Source organism: Bufo gargarizans, chromosome 4 (assembly GCF_014858855.1).
Source record: "Bufo gargarizans isolate SCDJY-AF-19 chromosome 4, ASM1485885v1, whole genome shotgun sequence".
Taxonomy (NCBI): Eukaryota; Metazoa; Chordata; class Amphibia; order Anura; family Bufonidae; genus Bufo; species Bufo gargarizans.
Window position 1 is genome coordinate 231043434 of NC_058083.1, and position 23458 is coordinate 231066891.

Here is a 23458-nt window from a genome sequence, read left to right on the forward strand (position 1 = left end):
AGCAAATCATCTCACAGCCATTATATCATATCAAAGACATGAAGCATACCTGTGTTTAAAAAAAAAAGTTTGCATAATAGCTGTACTCCTTTGTATAATCATTACTGTGAAGGAACAGGTCTTTTTTGGACTTCCCTAATGTCTTTTTCAGCCTAATTATTCCCCTCTTCAGCTGCACAGCTAGATGCATTTCTCTCAAAAGCAGAGGTCGTCTTCTCCCTTCTGTGGAATCTGCCAGTAGTCAGTGCTGTGATGTCTTTTCTCTTCCCTCTATGTTTGTTTTCAGCTCTAGAGCTCACAGAACAGAAAAGAAGGGAGAGATCACACTTACAGACACACAGGAGGCTCCAGTGATGTTCAGAAGCAGTTGTTTTATCAGGCTCAGAATCTCAGCTAGCTCTGACATGCCCCCACTTCCTCTCTGCCATCTTGTGTCTCTGTTACTAGGGACGGATCTTGTCTGACAACGGGCAGTGGACTGCAAACTAGGTGGAAGTGAGACCCCTAGTGGCCATGACTGTACAGCTTTTTTTTCAGGTGGATGCAGGCAGATTTTATTTTTAATTAAGCGATTTAGAAATTTGCCATTTACACCATTCTGTATTCAATGAAATTGTGTAAAAGCACAGTGACTCTTTAAAGGGTTGTGCTAAGTTTGCAAGTTATCCCCTATTTACAGGATATGGAATAATTAACTGATCGCAGGGAGTCTGACTGTTGGGACCTGTTCCCTCGATCTGATGGTGCAGCATACTGGATATGCGGCCTGCCACTCCATTCATTTTCTATAGGAGTGAGTACAGTCCTGGCTATTTTTGGGGGACTTCTAGGGAAAGAATGAAGCAGCAGGGTGCATGTTTCACCTGCCGCTCCATCAGATTGGGGAAAAGAGACCCCTGTCCTTAGAATCAGTGGGGGTCCCAGCGATCTGAACTATAGCGCTCAGTTAATTATGCCCTATCTTGTAAATAGGAGATAACTTGCAAATTTGGCACAAACTTGGCATAACCTACTATGGCACAGCAAGTGGTAATATCAATGTATGCGCATACATAGGTTCTCTTTAGGGGAGCCCTGATATTCAGAGGCAACCCAGACGACAATACACCCCTATTCTGCTTCCAGCTAAATGGGTGGGGAGGACAAGCTTGTTAGTCAACTTTTTCAACCAGCTGACCCAAAAAAATATTGTAATCTACAGTGATAGATATACATGAAATCTTGCACCTCCCCCCATAGAGGACACCACACATCTGCATATGGATTATCATGGCAATCTCAACTTGCTCTTATTTCTAAAACGTATGTGCCATGGATGCCAGCACATTCACACAAGAATTATGCCCATTCATTGGGTCTAGTTAGTGTGAGACTAATATGCCGTTTTTCCAAGAAGATCCCATGAGAAGAATGAGCATAGTCAAAGATAACTATCTCATCTATGATTTTTTTCCCTGGTGTGGGCAAAAATCTGTGCAGATTTTTTCCAGGAGATTGGATGCAGAATGTTAGTGGATTTGATAAGGATTTATTTTTGGACTTTGTGCCTAAATCCTCCTGAACACGTGAAAAGAACCTTAATATTACCCTCAAAAATCCTTCTTTTTGTGCAATCCATTGGCCATTCTGGTGCAATATGCATGTAGCCATGAAGCATAGCGTGAACCAGATGTTCACATGAGGAGTAGGAGATTAGTTGAACATAATTATATTTTATCTAGAAAAGTCAGGAATATACACGGGTGACTGACCGTATCGGATTGCAATTACAAATCTGTACTTGTGGCTAACTGCAAGGAATAGGGACACGCCACTGTTTGTCTACAATACAGACTTCAAGTCCACATGCAGAAATATCTGCACTTTATAAACTCTAGAATGTCTGCTTCCAGATGCAGAAGTCCACCAGAGGAAGATCAGCTGGCAAACAAAGGATACGTGTTTCCCGAGGGTAAAGTAATGCCCAATACCAATTTTGTTGGCGGAATTGATGTTCAGATGGATGAGATTGAGATTAAAGACTTCTTTTCTTAATACGGAGTAGTGGAAGAGGCGAAATTACCATATAAACTATGATGTGAATTTCTCTTGAAAACAACTGAGAGCACAGGCACTGAAATAAGTGTGGAAATAATACCATCTGCAAATACACTAAAAGGCTTTGCTATAGACAGGACACTTAAAGGGGTTGTCTCACTTCAGAAAATGACACTTACTGTATCATGCAGACAACGTTAAAGGAGTTGTCTCACTTCAGCAAATGGCATTTATCATGTAGAGAATGTTAATACAAGGCGCTTACTAATGTATTGTGATTGTCCATATTGCCTCATTTGCCGGCTTGATTCATTTTTTTCATCACATTATACATTGCTTGTATTCAAGGGTTATGACCACCCTGCAATCCATCAGCGGTGGCCGTGCTTGCATACTATAGGAAAAAGTGCCAGCCTCTCTGGTGGCCGGGACTGTGGGAGTGCGCACAGGCCAGAGCTTTTACCTATAGTGTGCAAGTACGGCCACCAAGGCTGGATTGCAGGGTGGTCGTAACCCTGAATATGAGCAGTGATGGAAAAATTAATCAGGCAATATGGATAATAACAATACATTAGTAAGTGCCTTGTCTTAACTTTGTCTACATGATAAAAGCTGAGAAAGTGAGAAAACCCCTTTTAACACACTGAACATATCCCAGGGCGGGCTGCATGGATGATGCCTCCTGATATAAGTGCTTGGGGACAGAAGGTTTATTAGAGGAGAACCCCTTTATGTTAAGTCTTGGACCCCTGGAGACAATTATAAATTTTCCGAAAGCAGTAGTTTAACTTTTCTCAGTGGAACAAAGCGTTAATTTCTTTCGGTATGCATAACAAATCTACTGAAAAGTACCACAAATGTATTGAGACAGCTATAACAACCTTCATAAAGTAAGCCTTCCCCTGAACTGCTCGATCCTCACTGCCTCATCCTAGGGGAGCCGGAAGATTAATTGCCATGTGATATCATTAACAAAACGGACTTTTGTTTGTGTTCTGCATTATTTTAAGCAGATCTAAACATATTGCGGACACTTAAGTCACTAATGCAGGAGCCATTATTCAAGGTATGTAGTGGTTGTGTTCAGGGGGGCCATCCTTAATTAGCAGTTGCCTTTTGTTGCTGTACGAGTTTCTATTCCTATGGGTTTGTCTTCTGCTAAGCAGCATGAGGTTAGACATGATGGATGATAGCTCAGAATATAGACGAACAAAGAAGAAAGACCGAGTCCCCGGGGATCACCCACAGCTGGAACTTCAAATGCAGTTTTCCACCTCCAGTTTAATAATGAGAGGACACTAACCAAAATAAAGTACTTTTGTGTGTCTCTCCTTCGAGTGTGACACGAACAATAAAGGTCTATGGTAAACAGTTTTAAAAGTAACAACGCACAGCTTCAGTCATGGAGTGAGGTTACAGATCAGTGCTTCTCAGGGACAAGTCCATTCATTACCGGGAAGAGCTGTCCATCAATCTGGGCTGATTTGTCCCTATTGCTCCACTGTGAGAGCCGATGCAGGTAATGTTACTCTGAAAAGGCCGCCGTACATACCCTTCTGCGAGACTGCCAGCATGCCAGGTATAATGCTCAATCTTTCTGCTGTGTATCACCATATATCACATGGTAACTGAACAATCTTTCCTGATGGGTGTCACTTTCTGTTCTGATAGAGCCTCAGTCAATAAGGCAACTTGCAACATAGACTGTTCTGCTGTGTTAGGCCTTGTTCACATTCCGTCTGCATTTTCCACGGACAGCACATGCACCCATTTATTTAAATGTGCCTGTCCACACACCAGTATTTTTTTTTACTGCCCATGAAAGTCAGTGAAAAAGTCTTGGAGACATGAATGACTTTGGTCCATGATGCGGACCACACACGCTCATTAAAGTCTATGGATCCGTGAAACTCATGGACACGACATGGATGGCATCTGTTTTTCAGCTGAGCAGTGTCCGTGGAATACGGATGGTGCATGGAGGGCAAAAAACGGACACACAGACCAAACAAAGTCAGATTTTTTCATGGACGTCAAATGGACACAGAAACCTTGTAGGAGTGGCCTTATAGGAGTGGAACAACAAAAGAAACTAAATAAAAAAAAAAGGAGGTGTCCGATCAGTTGCATGATGGACATGAATGTCCCGCCAAACTCTACTGACTATAATGTGGTCCCATATGGTTTCTGATGTGGAGCTTGACATTTGACTGGACATAATATTGCAGGATTGTGGGAAAAATACGATGTGCATTTGCTATGGAATCCAAAGTAGAAATTCAAGGCTGACCCTCAGATTTCTTTCCATGGATTTTAGCCCTCGCTCTAATCCGCTAACACAAAAAGAATTGAAATTCTAAAAATTTTTTATATGGGTTTCCATGGTGCAGAGTGCCATTTAAATTATTCGGACCATTAATTAATAATTCTTGCATTAGGTTACCATTACTCTTTAATGACTGTGCTATTCATCAAATAAAAAAACACACACACAAAAAACAGGCAGCTGATGGAAACTAAACCATCCCATTATCAATGCCAGAAGAAAAATAAAGAAAGGTAAAACAGGTAACTGATCTGTAATGGATCCAGTAAAAACGCCATGATGTGTGAATAGGGCTAATAGAAAGCCATGCAGAGGAATTTAATGCATTTTGAAGTGGTTGTCCCATCAGGAAAACCCCTCTTCTAAATTTAGACCCTCTGAACAACTAGAAAGGGGACATCTTTTTATTTTTTTTGTGATCTGGTATTCTTGCTATAGGTCTAGAATGAAGGGATAAAAGAAATATTGGAAGCAGTTAAACAGTGATGGCCAGTTCGCATTGTTCGCCAGCGAACATATGCGGGCTGCGATCTTTTTTCACAAGTCCGGCGAGGCACAGGTAAGCCCTTACCTGTGCGCGAGCCAGTCTGAAAACAAGTGCGGTCAGCGGGAGCAGGCAGTTCCGAGAACAGCCACCGGGGGCCTTCATCGGGCTGTTCTCGGAACTGCCTGCTCCCGGTGACCGCATTTGTTTTCAGACCGGCTCGCGGCACAGGCACAGGTAAGGGCTTACCTGTGCCTCGCCGGACTTGTGAAAAAAGGTGGCAGCCCGCATATGTTCGCGGGGCGAACAATGCGAACTGGCTATCACTGCAGTTAAATACTCAATTTTTCCCATTTTATGGAGTTGGAAATTGGGAGGCACAATGAGAAAGAATGGATGACCATAAAGGCCTCTAAATAGAGATTTCTGCTAGTGTCATTGACATTTGTAAGGTATGTGATTTATGCATCATGGTTATGGACTTCTACCGGACAGAATGTATCAATATCAGGCTTATGTGAGGTGTGCAGAGCGTGCACCAGGTAGTCTGAGAAGTTGTGCATTCATATTGGATGGCAGAAGCTGAAGAGAAGAAGTCGATTTAAGGGAAGAGTCGGCTGAACCAGCCAAAAATGGTGGGACTAACCAACTATCTTATGGGGCGAGAAAACTCTCCTCCATGTCGCAATAGAAAAAGGATTGAGCATGTTGAATTTCAAAATCAAGCTCTCTAGTTATCAAGGGAGACAATAAATGTATCTATCTCATTATCCATCTATCCTCTCTAGGTGTCTCTATTGCCCTATGTAATCTATCTAATATCACAATGTCTCTTTCTCTCTAGGTATCTGTCTCATATCTATCCAACTAACTAATTTCTCTAGGTGTCTCTCTCTCTCTAGGTGTCTCTATTTCCCTATCTAATCTATCTCATATTATGGCGTCTCTCTCTCTCTCTAGGTGTCTATGAATCTAATACCAATCTATCTAATCTCTCTAGGTGTCTCTCTCTCTCTCTTGCCCTATCTAACCTCTCTCATATCACGGTGTCTCTTGCACTATAGGTGTTTATCTCATATCTAACTATCTAATCTATCACATAGAGCAGAGCTGACCTGTGCTACATATAAAATGTGTGAACAAAAGTAAAAAAAAATAATAACAGTAATGTGAGAAATGGTCTCAGTGAAAGCTTCACTTGAGGACCCTGCTATCAATTCAGTTATATTCTCTTATGGTAAAAATGTGCCTTCATGTCTTGAATGATATCCTTAAGGTCTGGTATAAACATCTCTAAAATCTCCTATCCTTAAAGTAGCCCAAAAAATAAAAACCTCTTAAAGAAATTACTTTACATTAAGGAATATTACTCTCCAGCACTTTGGAATGAATGTGACAAAAACCCCACAAATGCCCTTAACACATTTCGTCCCAAGTGTCAAAAATCTCAGATCGTGTTCAAACGCAGAGTAAGTACCTGAACTTGGACATCCTTCGATCACAGAATCCTGTTGAGTTGCTGCAGATTGCAGGGCTATAAATGGAAATAAAAGGTAGATCAGCAGAGGATGTGGCAAAGACATCATCCCTGTAAGAATCTTTATACATCAGCGCTTTACTTGCCACAGGGCACTACGACACATGGCACTCAGTGCCCGCCAACAGCAGAACAAGTCTCACTTTCTACACCCTCTACACTACGCTATACCCCGTCAGGTCTGTCTAGAGAAGTAGTCAAGGTCACATTATGTCTAAAACCTTTCCATAAAACAGGAGATACGGCAGGTAGTGCAGTCACTAGATATTTCGACATTTATAGTACCTTGTCCTTGCTGCTGTCCTTGGGAATGCAGGACGCTCTGCCCCAGCTCACCGTTCAGCCAGAGCTGCATTCTAATAAACGGCTCCCGGCCCTTCTGGGTCAGCTTGCTCCAAGGTTTCGGCCTGGACAGCATGTCGCTGACACTGCCCTGTGACAAGCCCAGCACCTGAAAGTCCAAACCACAGGTTCAATCAAAGGTTATTATAAGAAAATACAGCAAATGATATCTTCTCAATACGTCCTGTAGTTCATTCATTATGTAAAAAACTGAGGAAATCTCCTGCAATTCATTATTTTAAACACGTGCAATTCCACCCAGGACAGAGTCGCTCTTCTTCGGGCAAACACTATTCAAGGTCATGCAGGGACAAGAAACCTAGAAGGCGTTTTTGCTGGGAATAGCGTCTCTAATTCAGGACATATTGGGTAATGAACCTTATGAGGAAACACATGAATCTACTTAATCAGTCACCTCTCAGACTTGTTACAGCATGGGCATCATGTGATAGGATGACAGTCATTAAGATATACTGTATCACATTGTATACAATATCTAAGATGCCACATTCACACTGTACATGTGCAAATAATACTGAGACACGGACAGAGGTTCTCCGATTCCACCAATTCTTACTTGATTCTATTGGCGATAAAGTGTCCCTATGCCAGGACCAGCAGCGGTCAGCTGTAATCTCTGAAATGTTCAGCTTCTCTACAGCGCCTCTACAGGGAAATCCAAGCATTACACAGTTCCCATTCAAATCACTCCGCTGCCAGTGTAAGGTAGCACAGTACAGTCCTCCCGAGATAGGGGCGCTCTTCTTAGCTGCTCCCCAAAATATGAGGATCCTGAATAGAATCCTCCTCTCTATTAAAAGGGTTATCAAGGGCTTTAACACTGATGGCCTGTACTTAGGACAGGCCATTAGTACTAGGTATTAGGACTAGGTACTTGGTTGGGGGTCCAACTCATGGCAGCAGTGTGAAGGGGCCACGTCGCTGCAGTGAATGCTTTGTCCACTTGGGACAGTTCTGCAGCCATAGCGGCAGCGGTGCCTGGTGTTACAGCTCAGTCCTATTTGCTTGAAGGTGATGAAGCTGTTGTGGACTGTAATACCAGGGGCCTCACTGCGCCTTTTAAGGGAATACAACATTTTCGGGAGTGCCACAGCTCCTTAAAACAGCTGATCAGCAGGGGCGCTGAGAGCTGGATCCCCACCAATAAGATATTGATAGCCTATCCTAAACAAAGTCCTGAAAAACCCCTTTAACTCATAATTATCTAATATTGAAAATGGGCTTTCTAAACTTGACAAACCTTTTAATAGTGTATATTACTTAAAGGGGTGGTCAGAGATTTAAAGAGTGATGACCTATCCTGAGAATAAGTCATCAGTATCTGATCGGCGGAAGGTGCAACTCACCCTGTACATCAGTTGTTTGAAGAGCCCGGAGCACAGTGGTCACATGGCCTAGACCAGGGAAGACTAACCTCCGGAACTCCAGCTGTGGTGAAACTACGACTCCTAGCATGCTCCATTCATTTCTATGGAGTTCTGAGAATAGCCAAGCAATGGGGCACCTTAGGAGTCATAGTTTTACCACAGCTGGAGTGCCGGAGGTTAGCCATCACAGTCCTAGATGCAGCTCAGTCCCATTCAGGTAAATGGGGCAGAAATGCAATACCAAGCACTGTAGCTATCAATGGACGTCGCCGTGTTTGGTAAGCTGCGAGGAGGCCGTCGTGCTCACCTGAGCACCGCAACCTCCTCAAAAACTCATCGGCGGGGGTGCCGGGAGTTGGACCCCACCAATCTGATATTGATGACCTGTCCTGAGGTTGGGTCAGCAATATTAAGTACTCAGAAAATTAATTTACGTTTTAGTATCTATGTGCTTTCCCCATATAATAAAACATTGCTCCAAAGTTATTACAACTGAATATTGCTCCCTTAGTATTCCTTTTAGAAAGTTCTGAAAATTTTACAACTTGGCGTTACCATTCTTCCTTGTCAAAGGGTTGTGTCCCTGCACAGTCTGCCACTGACCACACACTGTCCCCACTGTGCAGGGACACCGCCCCAACTGGTAACATTCAGTTGCAGATTCATTAACAAATGTCTAGTAGGAATAACAGAGGAACAGCACAACACACAGTTCTAAGAAAAGATGCTCCAGAATGGTCATTTCTTGTGGAATATTTACTAAAACATGTCAAGGGGGTAACAGGTCTTTGTTAGGCTGATAAATATCAGTTGATCCCACTGATTTCTATGTGATCCGATAACAGTCTAATGGGTATGGTGGCAGCCTGACAATCCTCTAATGCCTACTGACAACTTGAACATGCCCATTCCTTTGCTCTCCCAGGGATCTGACATCCGTCTGCCACTCAGATTATCTGCACGGACCTGTCTGTTGGGGAGCTGTCGGCTGAGAGGTCCAGCTGCTTTACTTTTCCTTCTCAATAATTTTTATTAATTGATAAAATCCCTATCCCTATACTTATAATATATATGTAGGACTCCCCATTAGGCTACGTTTCCGTGTTTGTTAGGTTTTTTTTTAGGACAGGATGCGGACCCATTCATTTCAATAGGTCCGCAAAAAATGCGGACAGCACACCGTGTGCTGTCCGCATCAGTATGTCCATTCCGTAGCCCCGCAAAAAAAAATTTGAACATGCCCTATTCTTGTCTGTTTTAGGCATGGTTACAATGGATCTGCAAAAAATAAAAAAATAAAACTGATGGCATATGGATGTGTGCACACCGCAAAACACATACAGTTGTGTGCATGTAGCCTTAGTCTGTGCTTATCATTTTGCAACTACCAAAAAAAAATATATATATAAAATAGATAAAAGTGGCAATGTGTATGTCCTACACGGACTGGGCATGAGACGATGCCCTTCACTTACCGGAGGTATGGAATTTGACAAGAGTATGCTCTAGCAGGGAGTTAACTGGATCTGTAATATCCATGTGTCCAAAATACAGTGAAAAGCACTGCACCGGGTAGCACATTTTACATTCTTTACATGACCCCCTCCCACACACACACACTGGAATGAACCAAGAGCTGCTTAGTATTCAGAATTATAAACTTTTTTTTCTTATTATTATCTCTTGACTTGTGGATTCATTAATACTACTGTTATATTAGCAGCTGATCCTCACTGTGACAGACAGGGGGCGCTACGGTGCATGCTCTGAAGCATTCATAGACAATGTTATCTAGGAGTATGGGTGCTTAAAGAAACAAACAAACCTATATGCACTAAAAGAAAGCATCTTTCAGCAATTTTCAGACAGCCCATGTTCAGCTGTGCCAACCCTAACATTTATTTATCGTATCTGTGTCAAGTACATGTTTTGACAGTCCAGAAACAACATCTACCTTCTGCCAAAATGGGCCTTGAGCGGCTACATTGTATGATTTATTAGCATGTGCCCAAATCAAGACAAATCAAGCAATGACTATATCAAGAACAGCTTACGAGCCTCGAGCGGTGCCAAGGTTTTCTCTGGAAAGCGTCGCAGGTAATAAACAGAACATTGTAATAGTGAAGGTAAGTGAATATAATGCACGTGACGGTTACCTTTTCACCGAATATCCTTTGGCAGATTCCATTTTTTGCAAGCTTCTCTTTCACTTGACGAGTCAGATCAATGGTGTCCACCTCCTGGTACATGTAAACCTCGTACTGCTCTGGGGTTAGCGGAGGGACCGATGGTTTGGTCGGCTTGGCTATAGAGACCACAGGAGAAGAAGGCAGTGGACTGTTTTGTGGTGTCTCACTACGACTGGCTCCGGTCATGCTAATTTCGGAGCTTTGAGAGTAGGGAGACTCGGCACTTGGCCACTCTTTCCAGTAATCTGAAGAAGATGATGGTCCTTGGAGTTGATTCCGTTCTGACCTATTCGGATTGATCACTTTTTCCTTTGTGCAGTTGGTCTCCTCCGTTTTTGTGTCTTCGGCCATGGCAGTGCTTCTCCGGTCATGTTGAACAGTGTTCCACCAATGGTCTTTCCAAACATTACCTCGTCCCAGCTCATTTTTTACATGCCTTAGAATGCTTGGCGTTGAATCGGTCATGCCATGAAATTCTAACACTGACGTCTCCTGTGGCTCTTTTTTTACACTAGAAAGGTTTTGTAAAGTAGCGATACCAGAGTCTAAGACAGGCGTATGTTTCTTCAAGGACATAATTAAAGGAGAGTAAGTAGATGCAGAAGAGACAGCAGTGGTGGAAATTATTTTTGGGGAGAGGATGGCAAGGTCAGCTTGGGATAAAGATGCCGTCTTTAAGGCAGGTTCAAAAGCAGCCTGCTGGGCTTCCATCTCTCGCCGTGCTTGTTGTAGAATGGACCGAATAGTGTCGTCAGAATTACCACTGCTGGATGCTGAAGGGGGCTGAGCCGGCTCAACTGCAAAAGCAAAGATCAAATAAAAAAAAAAAGATGAGAAAAGAAGAATAAAGAACACCCGTTAGCTTTTTACTGAACACAATTTATGGTCAATACATTGCTTTTTAACAGAATGTCAATTTTAGGCCCTACTAACTTCATTTCTGAGAATGAGCTCAAAATTCCTTGCATACCTATACAGTTAAAGGAGTTTCCGAGATAGGTCATCAGTAGGGGTCCGACACCTGGGACCCCCGCCAATCAACTTTCAGTAGCGCCGTGGCCTTCTCTCTGCTTTTTCTAGGCCAGTGACGATACATTCATGTGTCACATGGCCTAGGTCCGTGGTGGCGAACCTATGGCATGGGTGCCAGAGGAGGCACTCCGAGACCCCTCTGTGGGCACCTGTACCCTGGGAGAAGTCTAGGGCGTACCAATATGACAGATTTTTCCTGCCATTCATCAGCACAGGGCGCACTATTAACAGCACAGGCAGGTTATTATAGTCATATGATAAAGTACATGAAAGATATACTATATTGGACTGTAGTATTCAGGTTAAATTGCTGTGTTGGCACTTTGCGATAAATAAGTGTGTTTTGGGTTGCAGTTTGGGCACTTACCCTCTAAAAGGTTTGCCATCACTGACCTAGGTTCAGCTCAGCCCCATAGAAGTGAATAGGGCTGAGCTGCGATACCAAGTACAGCCACTATACAATGTCTGGTGCTGAGCTTGGTAAGCTGCGAGAAGGTTTAAGTATCTTCTTAAAACAGATGATTGGCGGGGGTGCCAGGGGTCGGACCCCCACCAATCGGATGAAAATAAAATCTCTGAAAACCCTTTTAAAATGTTAAAATTCAGATTTCCTGAAGCCGCCACTAGAGGGTGTATATGGTTTCATTAAAGGGGTTGGTCATCAATATCAGACTGATGGTCTCCCGTCATCACAACGATCGGGTGACTGAATAGGGACATATGACAAAGCTGTAGCACTCAGAAAAGCCATAACTAAGCAAGCAAGCTTACGGACTATGGACGGATGCAATAAAAAAAAAAAAAGGTCACAGCGCTTGCGCAAGCTCTACTGCCTATACAAATGGGTCATCCAGGGATGCAAAGAGTTGGACCCCCACCAATCTGATATTGATAGCCTATCCTAAAGATTGTGCATGAATATAACCCCAAAATAGTAACATCCAGATGTCATTTTATTCATATATTTCTGAGAGGTGTAACGAAGGAATGGCACAACTCCAGAATTCTTATGTGAAGAACAGAATTATCCACTAACACAGACTTGTCAGAAGAGCTGACAGGTTCCCATTTACGCTTATGCTGTACACATAATTTTGTTCATATTTCTTTTAAAATGGATCTGTCAGCTTTCTTGCCATCCCCGTTTTAGTGAATATGCCCTGAGCGTGTTTTCTTATAGCTTTGTGATGTGTTGCTCCTCTGTTAATCCACTCAGAAATTAGAAAATAAGTTGAGAACTGAGCTTTATTATTCCCCTTGTCAATATGATGTGCCTCTATTACTCCCATCACTGCAATGTCAATCAAACATTTCCAGGAGGAATAAAAATGTAACGTCACAGTTACATAAAAAGTTCGAACAAAAGATTCTCCAAATTTGTAATTTCAAGTATTCACTGAAACAGAACATCAAGAGGGACAGATACTCTTTAAAGATGATTCAACATATATAATGTGCCTAATTTAGGCAATAAATCATGTAAAAAGAAAACAAAAACCATACACAAACACACACATACAAAAAAAAACGACTAGCGGTCCACCACTCACCCGTCTTCAGCACCTGCAGCTCTCTTTTGGCTTGCTCTAGAATAGACTTAATGGCTTCATCGGAGCCCGTCTCTGAGGTTCTGATCCGTGTAGTAATATTTCCTAGAGTGGCAATAATATTAATAAAACACAATTAGAAAAAAGCACTTAAGACAGAATAAAGCATTTTTTTTATTACTGTTTTTAGAAAATTAGACCAGCAAGGTCAAGGTAACTTATTGACCCAGAAATGCCACTAAATGGCCAGATTTGTATTGACATGTGGGTGCCTTATGGTTTATGTATTTCTGGCCCTCTACCATGGTGCTAAGCTGAAGACCCTATGGACCTGTACACTTGCACATTGTAGTCTGTAAGATTTTTCAATTAAAGGGGTTGTGTCACAAAACAGATTCTACATTTTTCAAACCAGCACCTGGATCTAAATACTTTTAGAATTGCATGTAATCAAAAATGTAGTATAGCCACTGAGCTATTCAATAAAACGTATCTGTATGGCGCCACCTGCTGTTTGTAGTTTTCCTTATTTTTTTGTCCATCTCACTGAGCTGAGGTTGAAAGTGATCAGTTTAAATCTTCAACTGCCACCAGCCAGATGTTCTGTTAGATGCTGTGGCAGTTACAGGGAGAGAGCTGCAGCAAAAGGGACACGCCCCCAGAGCTGCCAGGCTGAGGATAATCTAGCAGAGCAGGGAATGTGGAGATCTCTGGATCCCTGTGCATTAGAGCACTGGTTCTAGCTTTCTTAGAAAGGTATTGTCCTGTACTATAGGATGTCTGACTTTGACATCAGTCATGGCAGAACCCCTTTCATTTCTAGTCCCTCTGTAACATCCCTCACTTCCCGTCATGTGCAGCATGGCAATACGTTGTACAACTGAAAATGAATGCAAATCCCACTGCCATACTTTTATAAGGGGCCTGTCAATCAAGCCAAGTCGATTAGAGCCTAAGTGCTTTTTCTCTCTCCAAACTGAAGTTTGTTGGAAAGAGGATATTGAACACATCAACAAATGCAGGATATTTGGCCAGACTGTCAAAGCCGTTTGCCAAGTTTCGATCAAGTAAAAAGTATTTTTAGCTCTGACTGGTTTAAACTCTGCTGGAAATTCTAATGAGCTGTAATCGTATATCTTTCTGGCAAGGCCGCGCCAAGGTGCCACGCTAATCATGTGGTTTCTACAGATCGTTGATATGCATAGGAGTCAATGCATCACATAACATGCAGGACTGATAGTGCTGACTCACAGAAATAGAAGAGGACTAACAGTAAGATGTGCGGACAGGATCATTTCAGGTACTTCAGGCAATCCACGTCTCTGATAGCCTGGCCTTGCCAGCACTTCTGTCTCGGAGCTGGTATCGGGCACCAAGGAAGCTTTTTTGGCCGACAAGTAGCATTGCACTTCTAATGACTCTTAGGTGAAGTGGGTGAAGCAAATTCCTCATGACTACATCACTACTGATGATGGCCCTGCACGTACGACTTTACCGCTGACCAGTGGGCTGTGAACCCCAATTGGCAATGCCCTAATGACTGGCCAGTCAGGTGTGGAGGTCAGTAGGCTTAAAGGGTATTGAATTCCTTGCAGATATTGATTTCTGTGTATGGACAAAATGCAGTTCTCAACTATTTAAATGTAGCATTATGTTGTATGGATGTGTTTATATATATACGTCCATACAGCACAGGCTACATATACAAGATGTCTAGACAGAAGTCCATAGGCCCACTATAATAAAGGCTCTAGTATGTTTTCTATCTTACCCAAGTGTTGGGTTCACAGCTACACTGCTCAGTACTGCTGTATAATGCCCTCCATGATGCTGGAGCTGCTTCTGAGGGTGTGCTACAGCGAGGGAAAATAAGGAGGTTCTTCTCTTTTCTGTGTGTGTTGTGTATGGGAGATATTATAGCAGTTAAGCTTATATTAGAAGCTCTTTAGTGAGTATCTGGCAGTGTGATACTGCCGCCACGTAATTAGAATCTTTCAACAGGTTTAAAAAACACTGTTTGCCGGTGGCAGATCATGCTGTGTAATCACGATCGGCTGCCCTCATAACAACTAGTCAGTATGGGGACAAGTAATGGCATTAGCAATCGATGTTCCCCATACTGTGGAGGAGATCACTGCATGTAACAGCAGTGGTCTCCTCCACTGTCGTGAAGGAAGGAATGCTGGATGATCTACACGTCTAATATAAGCCTTAGTTTATTGCTTATGCTCCTTCCTCCCCTCTTTATAGACTACTATGGGCAACTGTAACATGATCTCTCTGTAAATATGATAAATGATCACCTCTATGGAGATGGATTTTATCAGTGGGGGGGGGAGGGAAAGGAGCCCGATAAGTGGAGAAAGAGTCATTTTTCTCTTCTAATATGTTATGAGTTTTTTTCTTTCTTTACCTTTGCTTGTACTATTGATTTATGCAAAATTGTTCATAATCAGAGATACTCTTTAAACTCTCTGCTCTATTGGTCATTATTGACAGGAGTTTTCGTAACCTCTTTCAGTCAAGGGGTTAAGTTAATGGGGATGTCCAACTTAATTGAATGTGATAAAAATAATAAAAGATCAAATACCATACTTGTCACTTATCCCTTGCCATTGCAGCGGTGACATATCTGTATATGACATGTGACCACTGTAGCCAATCACTGACCTCAGCAGTGCACGGTACTGTATACAGCTACGTAACCGCTGCAGCCTCTAAACACAGACCAGGACGGCAGTGCTATAAACGGGAGGGAATTACGTGGTGTGTATCCAATCTTATTATTTTCTCACATTTAGAGGCACTGGGCGCATTTTTTATAAACTGGACACCCCATTTAAATATGTGCATGAAAACAATGACTATAGCCGATATCAGAAAATTAAGGCTGCAGACATTTTCCATCAGACACCAGGGACCTAACCGTTTTTTTACGATAATAATCCAGCTGATCTGAATTTATCTATAAACTCCTTTCGAGTTTGTACCAGTAACAAATGGGCCCATTATCAGAGCCAGGCGAGCATGTAACATTTACACACACAGTTTAGTACAAGCAGAATGCTGACAAACACTTATTTAAATTACAGCTTATTGTTGCTTTCACGTATTTCTTAATGTTGCAGTATCTTTGAACGGAATACATCTGAGATAAAGGTGGGATTGGGAGGGGCGTCTCTAACTATAAGAATTCCAGCAGAGATTCTATAGGTCGTCTGTACACTGTATAGTGCAGAATGCACCAGCAGCCATCATCATTTCACTTATGCTTAGGTACGTTACATTGGCAAAATGTGACACATCAACAATACCTCAAGAATGTTGGTATTTAAGGTGCTGGGTTTAAAGCAAACGCTCAAAGCTCCTGGGGCCCAATACAAGGTTTATTCCTACAACTACCATGGGTTACTTGTAGTGCTGCCGTCCATTTATATGGTCCTTCTCAAAAAATTTGCATATTGTGATAAAGTTCATTATTTTCTGTAATGTCCTGATAAACATTAGACTTTCATATATTTTAGATTCATTACACACAACTGAAGTAGTTCAAGCCTTTTATTGTTTTAATATTGATGATTTTGGCATACAGCTCATGAAAACCCAAAATTTCCTATCTAAAAAAATTAGCATATCATGAAAAGGTTCTCTAAACAAGCTATTAACCTAATCATCTGAATCAACTAATTAACTCTAAACACCTGCAAAAGATTCCTGAGGCTTTTAAAAACTCCCAGCCTGGTTCATTACTCAAAACCGCAATCATGGGTAAGACTGCCGACCTGACTGCTGTCCAGAAGGCCATCACTGACACCCTCAAGCAAGAGGGTAAGATACAGAAAGAAATTTCTGAACGAATAGGCTGTTCCCAGAGTGCTGTATCAAGGCACCTCAGTGGGAAGTCTGTGGGAAGGAAAAAGTGTGGCAGAAAACGCTGCATAACGAGAAGAGGTGACCGGACCCTGAGGAAGATTGTGGAGAAGGACCGATTCCAGACCTTGGGGGACCTGCGGAAGCAGTGGACTGAGTCTGGAGTAGAAACATCCAGAGCCACCGTGTACAGGCGTGTGCAGGAAATGGGCTACAGGTGCCGCATTCCCCAGGTCAAGCCACTTTTGAACCAGAAAAAGCGGTAGAAGCGCCTGACCTGGGCTACAGAGAAGCAGCACTGGACTGTTGCTCAGTGGTCCAAAGTACTTTTTTCGGATGAAAGCAAATTTTGCATGTCATTAGGAAATGAAGGTGCCAGAGTCTGGAGGAAGACTGGGGAGAGGGAAATGCCAAAATGCCTGAAGTCCAGTGTCAAGTACCCACAGTCAGTGATGGTCTGGGGTGCCATGTCAGCTGCTGGTGTTGGTCCACTGTGTTTTATCAAGGGCAGGGTCAATGCAGCTAGCTATCAGGAGATTTTGGAGCACTTCATGCTTCCATCTGCTGAAAAGCTTTATGGAGATGAAGATTTCATTTTTCAGCACGACCTGGCACCTGCTCACAGTGCCAAAACCACTGGTAAATGGTTTACTGACCATGGTATTACTGAGCTCAATTGGCCTGCCAACTCTCCTGACCTGAACCCCATAGAGAATCTGTGGGATATTGGGAAGAGAAAGTTGAGAGACGCAAGACCCAACACTCTGGATGAGCTTAAGGCCGCCATCGAAGCATCCTGGGCCTCCATAACACCTCAGCAGTGCCACAGGCTGATTGCCTCCATGCCACGCCGCATTGAAGCAGTCATTTCTGCAAAAGGATTCCCGACCAAGTATTGAGTGCAGAACTGAACATCATTATTTGAAGGTTGACTTTTTTTGTATTAAAAACACTTTTCTTTTATTGGTCGGATGAAATATGCTAATTTTTTTAGAAAGGAAATTTGGGTTTTCATGAGCTGTATGCCAAAATCATCAATATTAAAACAATAAAAGGCTTGAACTACTTCAGTTGTGTGTAATGAATCTAAAATATATGAAAGTCTAATGTTTATCAGTACATTACAGAAAATAATGAACTTTATCACAATATGCTAATTTTTTTAGAAGGACCTGTATGTGGTCCTTGTCAGGCACCAGGGTCCACATATATGGCTCTATTCACATCTGGACCTGTTGCACGATATATATACACCAGCGTCATCTGATTGTCTCCACTTATAATGATATCCAGCAGGTTCCATTATGGTGTTTGTGTTGGGCAAAACATAATGTGTTATTCCCCATTAAAAATGATGGCGCCTCTGATACAGATGTGAACAGAGTCTAAAAGTAAAAAAAAAACTAAAAAAAAACAAACAACTCTTTGGCCTCTTTCACACGGGCGTCATGTTTTTTGCCCGGATAAGAGGCGTGTGCGTTGCGGGAAAATGCACGATTTTTCCGCGCGAGTGCAAAACATTGTCATGTGTTTTGCACTGGCGTGAGAAAAATCGCGCATGTTTGGTACCCAGACCCGAACTTCTTCACAGAAGTTCGGGCTTGGGATTGATGTTCTGAAGATTGTATTATTTTCCCTTATAACATGGTTATAAGGGAAAATAATAGCATTCTGAATACAGAATGCTTAGTATAATAGTGCTGGAAGGGTTAAAAATAATAAAAAAGTTAACTCACCTTCTCCTCTTGTTAGCGTAGATCCCGGTCTGTTCTTTAGCTGTGGACTGAATGACCTGTGGTGACGTCAGATCACATGCTCCAATCACATGGTCCATCACCGTGGTGATGGAGCATGTGATCTGACGTCATCAAAGGTCCTTTAGTCCACAGATAAAGAACAGACCGGCATCTACGCTAACAAGAGGAGAAGGTGAGTTAACTTTTTTATTATTTTTAACCCTTCCAGCACTATTATACTATGCATTCTGTATTCAGAATGCTATTATTTTCCCTTATAACCATGTTATAAGGGAAAATAATACAGTGAATAGACTGTCACCTAGCAACCATGCGTGAAAATCGCACTGCATCTGCACTTGCTTGCGGATGCATGCGATTTTCACGCAACCCCATTCATTTCTATAGGGCCTGCGTTACGTGAAAAACGCACAAAGAGGAGCATGCTGCGATTTTCACGCAACGCACAAGTGATGCGTGAAAATCACCGCTCGTGTGCACAGCCCCATAGAAATGAATGGGTCAGGATTCAGTGCGGGTGCAGTGCGTTCACCGCACGCATCGCACCCGCACGGAAAACTCGCCCGTGTGAAAGGGGCCTTTGTCTCTTATTAGCAGGCACCAGATCAGGGGCAGGTTTATAGCCGCTGTTTAGAGGGAATATGACAGCTCCGAAGCAACCCCCCCCCCCACAAAACTAGAGTAAGGCTACTTTCACACTCGCGTTTTGTGCGGATCGGTCTTGTATCTACACAGACGGATCCGCACCAATAATGCAAACGCTTGTATCCGTTAATAACGGATCAGTTTGCATTATTCATAAAAAAAAAAGTCTAAGTCTAAATGGATCTGTCTTGACTTCCATTGAAAGTCAATAGGGGACGGATCCGTTTTTAATTGCACCATATTGTGTCAGTGAAAAACGGATACTTCCTTATTGACTTACATTGTAAGTCTAGCCGGATTTGTTTGGCTCCGCATCGTCAGACGGTCACCAAAACGCTGCAAGCTGCGTTTTAGTGACCGTCTAAAAAACCCAACGGAGACCAAACGCAGCCAAATTGATGCATTCTGAATGGATCCTTATCCATTCAGAATGCATTAGGGCTAAACTGATCCCTTTTGGGCCGCTTGTGAGAGCCCTGAATGGATCTCACAAGCAGACCCAGAAACGCCAGTGTGAAAGTAGCCTAAGCAATGTATAGTGCATGGGGTGCTGGGTCTGATCAGGTCATTTTTATCTTCATGCTCACTTGCTTTCTGATCCTGTGCTCCCACAAACCAGCAGTAAGATGCATTGAGAGGACTCCTGGAGTCCTCGCCATTATGTGTGCATCTTACTGCTGGTTTATGGGAGCACAGCATGAGAATGCAAGATAAAAATGACATAACCGGACTAAGTGTCACTTACACTATACATTGCTTACTCTTGTTTGGGGTGCTGACAGATTCCCTTTAAAGGAAAAATGGTCTTTGTTGCTCACAGCAACCAATCACAGCACAGATTTCATTTTCCAAGGTCACTATAAAAATTTAAAAACACGACAGTGACTGGTTGCTATGGGCAACAAAGACAGTTTTCCTTTATGCTGCAAATAATGTCTGCACAGAATATTACGGACAGTGACGCCTTTCGTGGCCAGAGATCTCAGCATCTTTATCATTGCTGTGACTGTGGGGCGCGAGACACCAGAAATCCTGCCGGTGTCTCGGCTGCAGAAACTTGCAATGTGACCCACTTCACTTTATTTACCTAGAGATGGAGTATCATGATCCTGCGATCTTTGGTCACGTGACATGTCACAGTCAAAATCGCTAAGTAGCCACACTTTAAAGGGCAGGGAGTGAATATTTTTGTGCGCAATTATTGATATATATTATTTTTTCTTTACAATTTTCTGTTATTTACAAAATGCCACATTTAAAAAGAAACTTTCAGCTCTTAAAAAAAAAAGTCTCTGATTGTCTGTATAATACCTTGTCCCAGCTTCTCGGTGACCGGGGCTGTAAAGTGGATGTGTGCATTGTAAATGGTGCTAAGCAGATTGCTAGCAGCGAGTTCATTTCCCACTCCATGTGATAATAAAAAGAGCGGTGCCAATTGTGTTTCCAGCCACATAACGTCCCGATCGTCGAGTGGGTTTCAGCATCGTGTTAACATGCAGAGACGGCTTGCTAGGAACGGAAACAGGGAAAACTGCTCCCAACAATTCTGCGCCGTTCCCCTAAAATTAACCATTTGAATACTACAACGCTATAAACAGAGTTATTATTTTTATGCAGGTGACATAGCATTTGGATCTGACCAGCGATAGGTCTTCAGTGTCGTGTACCTTGTATTTATCCCCCTCCCACAGCTTATGTCCTGATCTAGAAACAGGTCGCCGCACAGAAGTATTCTCCTGATGTCTAATACTCCAGAGTGAGCGCCCGTGTTTTATACTTACTACAGCTGTTTTTCTATTAGATTCCAGGCCAGAATCAAATGCCACAGTATGACTACACAGAGCAGAGTGAAAGCAGAACGGCTGGCTACAAACACAGAGACACCTGCTTGTCACGTACCTTCAGACCCATTTCTTCTTTTCGGTACTTCCTGAAATAGTCTGTTCAGGTTCTGGCCTGGATTCTCTGTTGAAAAACAAGTTTGGTAAGAACAAAACAGTCGGGGGGGATGTCAGCTTTGTAATGTTATGGGCTACGTTACATGAAGAAATGGAAATCTAATGTGGGTGAATGCATAAGATGGTGGAATAATTGCCCACTAACTACTCTTTGTAAGGGTACTGAGACATACCGCCCATGTTTTGGGATGGTCAACGGATAGGTGATAAATGTCAGATCAATGCGGGTATGACTGCAGTGACCCCTCAGCATTCCCAAGAATGAGGGTCTCCAAGTGGTCTCCAATAGAGCAGAGATGTGCATGTTGGTCCACTGCTCTATTGATTTCTATGGGAATGGACTGCTGCAGTGGAAGGAGGACATGCGCACTCGTGTACCATTCAGATAGGCCACTCGGGACCCCTGTTCTCGTCACTTCTCCTGTGGATAGGTGATTAATGCTGACTCCTTCAACATAAATCTATTTCCATGGTCAAAAAAGAGAGGGAGAGATTAAATCAGCAAATAGGAAGGGACTTGGATGAAAAGCAAGGACTGTCCCTCGAAAAGAGGGATCCATGGGGGTATGACCAGAGACTTCATCCTCCCAGTGCAGTTTACAAAATGAAAGCTGAATTCAGATTACTACGGGCAAAAGAGGCTCTTATTCCTTCGAGACAGCATTGATCTCCCAACCTCAATTCTAATATATCATGATAAAAATGCAGCAGCAGAGCTGAGCTTGTCATTTCACACATGATATCATCATTATATCACTGGGGGTTTCCACAAGTTAATTCACTTAGGTTTTCACTGTGCACAAAAGATCCATTCCAAACAACAAATTCAGCTCTGCTACATCTGTTTGTGTCAGTATCCAGTAGCCAGGTAACCAGGATGCCAAAACAGCACAGATAATTAATTTTATAAGTGTTTTGTATATGTCACTGCCCCGGATCAGACTAACCGGCTCCTGTATTCTGCATTCATTTATTGCCAATAAAACGTCACCAACTTGTATTAAAAAGCAGAGCTGTGCCTCCCAAGAGTCGCTAATAGAATATCTATCTATCTCTCCAATATCCATCTATCCCATATCCATCCATCTATCTAGACAGGACACCCCCCCCCCCCCCCCGAGCTGCAGCAGAAAGAAAACCCCCCTTGGCTGCAGCAGAAAGTACCCCCCCTGAGCTGCAGCAGAAAGGACACCCCCCTGAGATGCAGCAGAAAGGACACTCCACTTGAGCTGCCATCTTGATCTAAATCTAGTTCTAGGTTTGTTAGAAAGAGGTTGTCATGTACTATGTGATGTCCGATTTTATACTAATCATAAGATAACCTCTTTGAAGAAAAACAGTCTTTGTTGCCCTTTCCAGGAAAAAAAACTACAAATTTTCCTTTTAGCCACTTTTTATAAATCTGTCCTATTGTCAGCCATGGCCGATCACATTCTTTGGGGTCCTCCGCATGCTGTAATATGCCTCCAGGTACCAGATATAACTGCCTGAATCCTATCTGTACCTCTAAATTTGGTACAATAACTGCAGCTAAATAGGGTGAGCGACCTGATATAACAACGCACGTAGTCTTCAGAAAACGCCTCATACCAGAGAGTATTCCTACTAAAATTCATGTAATCATAGGTAAATGTAGGAGATAATGACAGATAAACCGCACTGGTCACATACCACCCTGTGCAGCTCTTGTACAAAATGTACAGAGAACAAAAGCATAAAAGTATATGTACCTGTCTAAAGGTTCATTTGAAAATGGAAAATTGCTTTGATGGTTATTATTACCTATTATAGATAAGGAACATAACATTTCAGGTTGATCCTTTAATGATGAACATAGGGATTTGTTAAAGCTACTGACCTCTGCTTATAAAATGGACAGTTGTGGATTTCTTCTTTATGTTGGTTCTTCATAGTTTAAAAGAAATGCTATAGTATGGTATATATTGTTTGACAATGTATTTAAAGGGCTATACTTTCCACTCTATAGGAGATAACCAACTGATCGGTGGGTGTCAGACCGCACTCTCCAGAGGACTGCCAGAGACAGTCGAGTACAGCACTCTGCTACTTCTGACAGTCCCAAAGAGAGTGAACAGAGCAGAAGGGTGCGTGCCTGATCTGCAGCTCCACTAGACCACCATTCCGGAGATTGAAGGGGGTCCCAACAGTTGGGCCCCTACTAATTAATTAGTAACTGTATTAAGTAGATAGGGGGATAACATTTAGTAACTGTAATACCCATTTAAAGTCTGAATCCACTCAAAAATTCAGGTGAAGCTGCAATAAACCCGAGTTCTCCAGCTGAGATATAGAGAGCTGTTTGCTGGTGTCCTGAAACTATGTGCA

The 23458-nt window shown here is 42.6% G+C and overlaps 1 protein-coding gene across 1 annotated transcript in view; it reads right to left on the reverse strand.

The window, feature by feature from the left end:
- CUX1 (cut like homeobox 1) overlaps positions 1–23458 on the reverse strand; it is a 182349-nt gene that overhangs the window by 46769 nt on the left and 112122 nt on the right. Inside the window, exons 15-19 of the mRNA XM_044291108.1 lie at positions 21054–21119; positions 12886–12987; positions 10271–11100; positions 6670–6835; positions 6325–6381 (exon numbers count right to left, since the gene is read on the reverse strand). Coding sequence (XP_044147043.1) covers positions 6325–6381; positions 6670–6835; positions 10271–11100; positions 12886–12987; positions 21054–21119 — 1221 coding nt within the window. The remainder of the gene's footprint in view (positions 1–6324; positions 6382–6669; positions 6836–10270; positions 11101–12885; positions 12988–21053; positions 21120–23458) is intronic.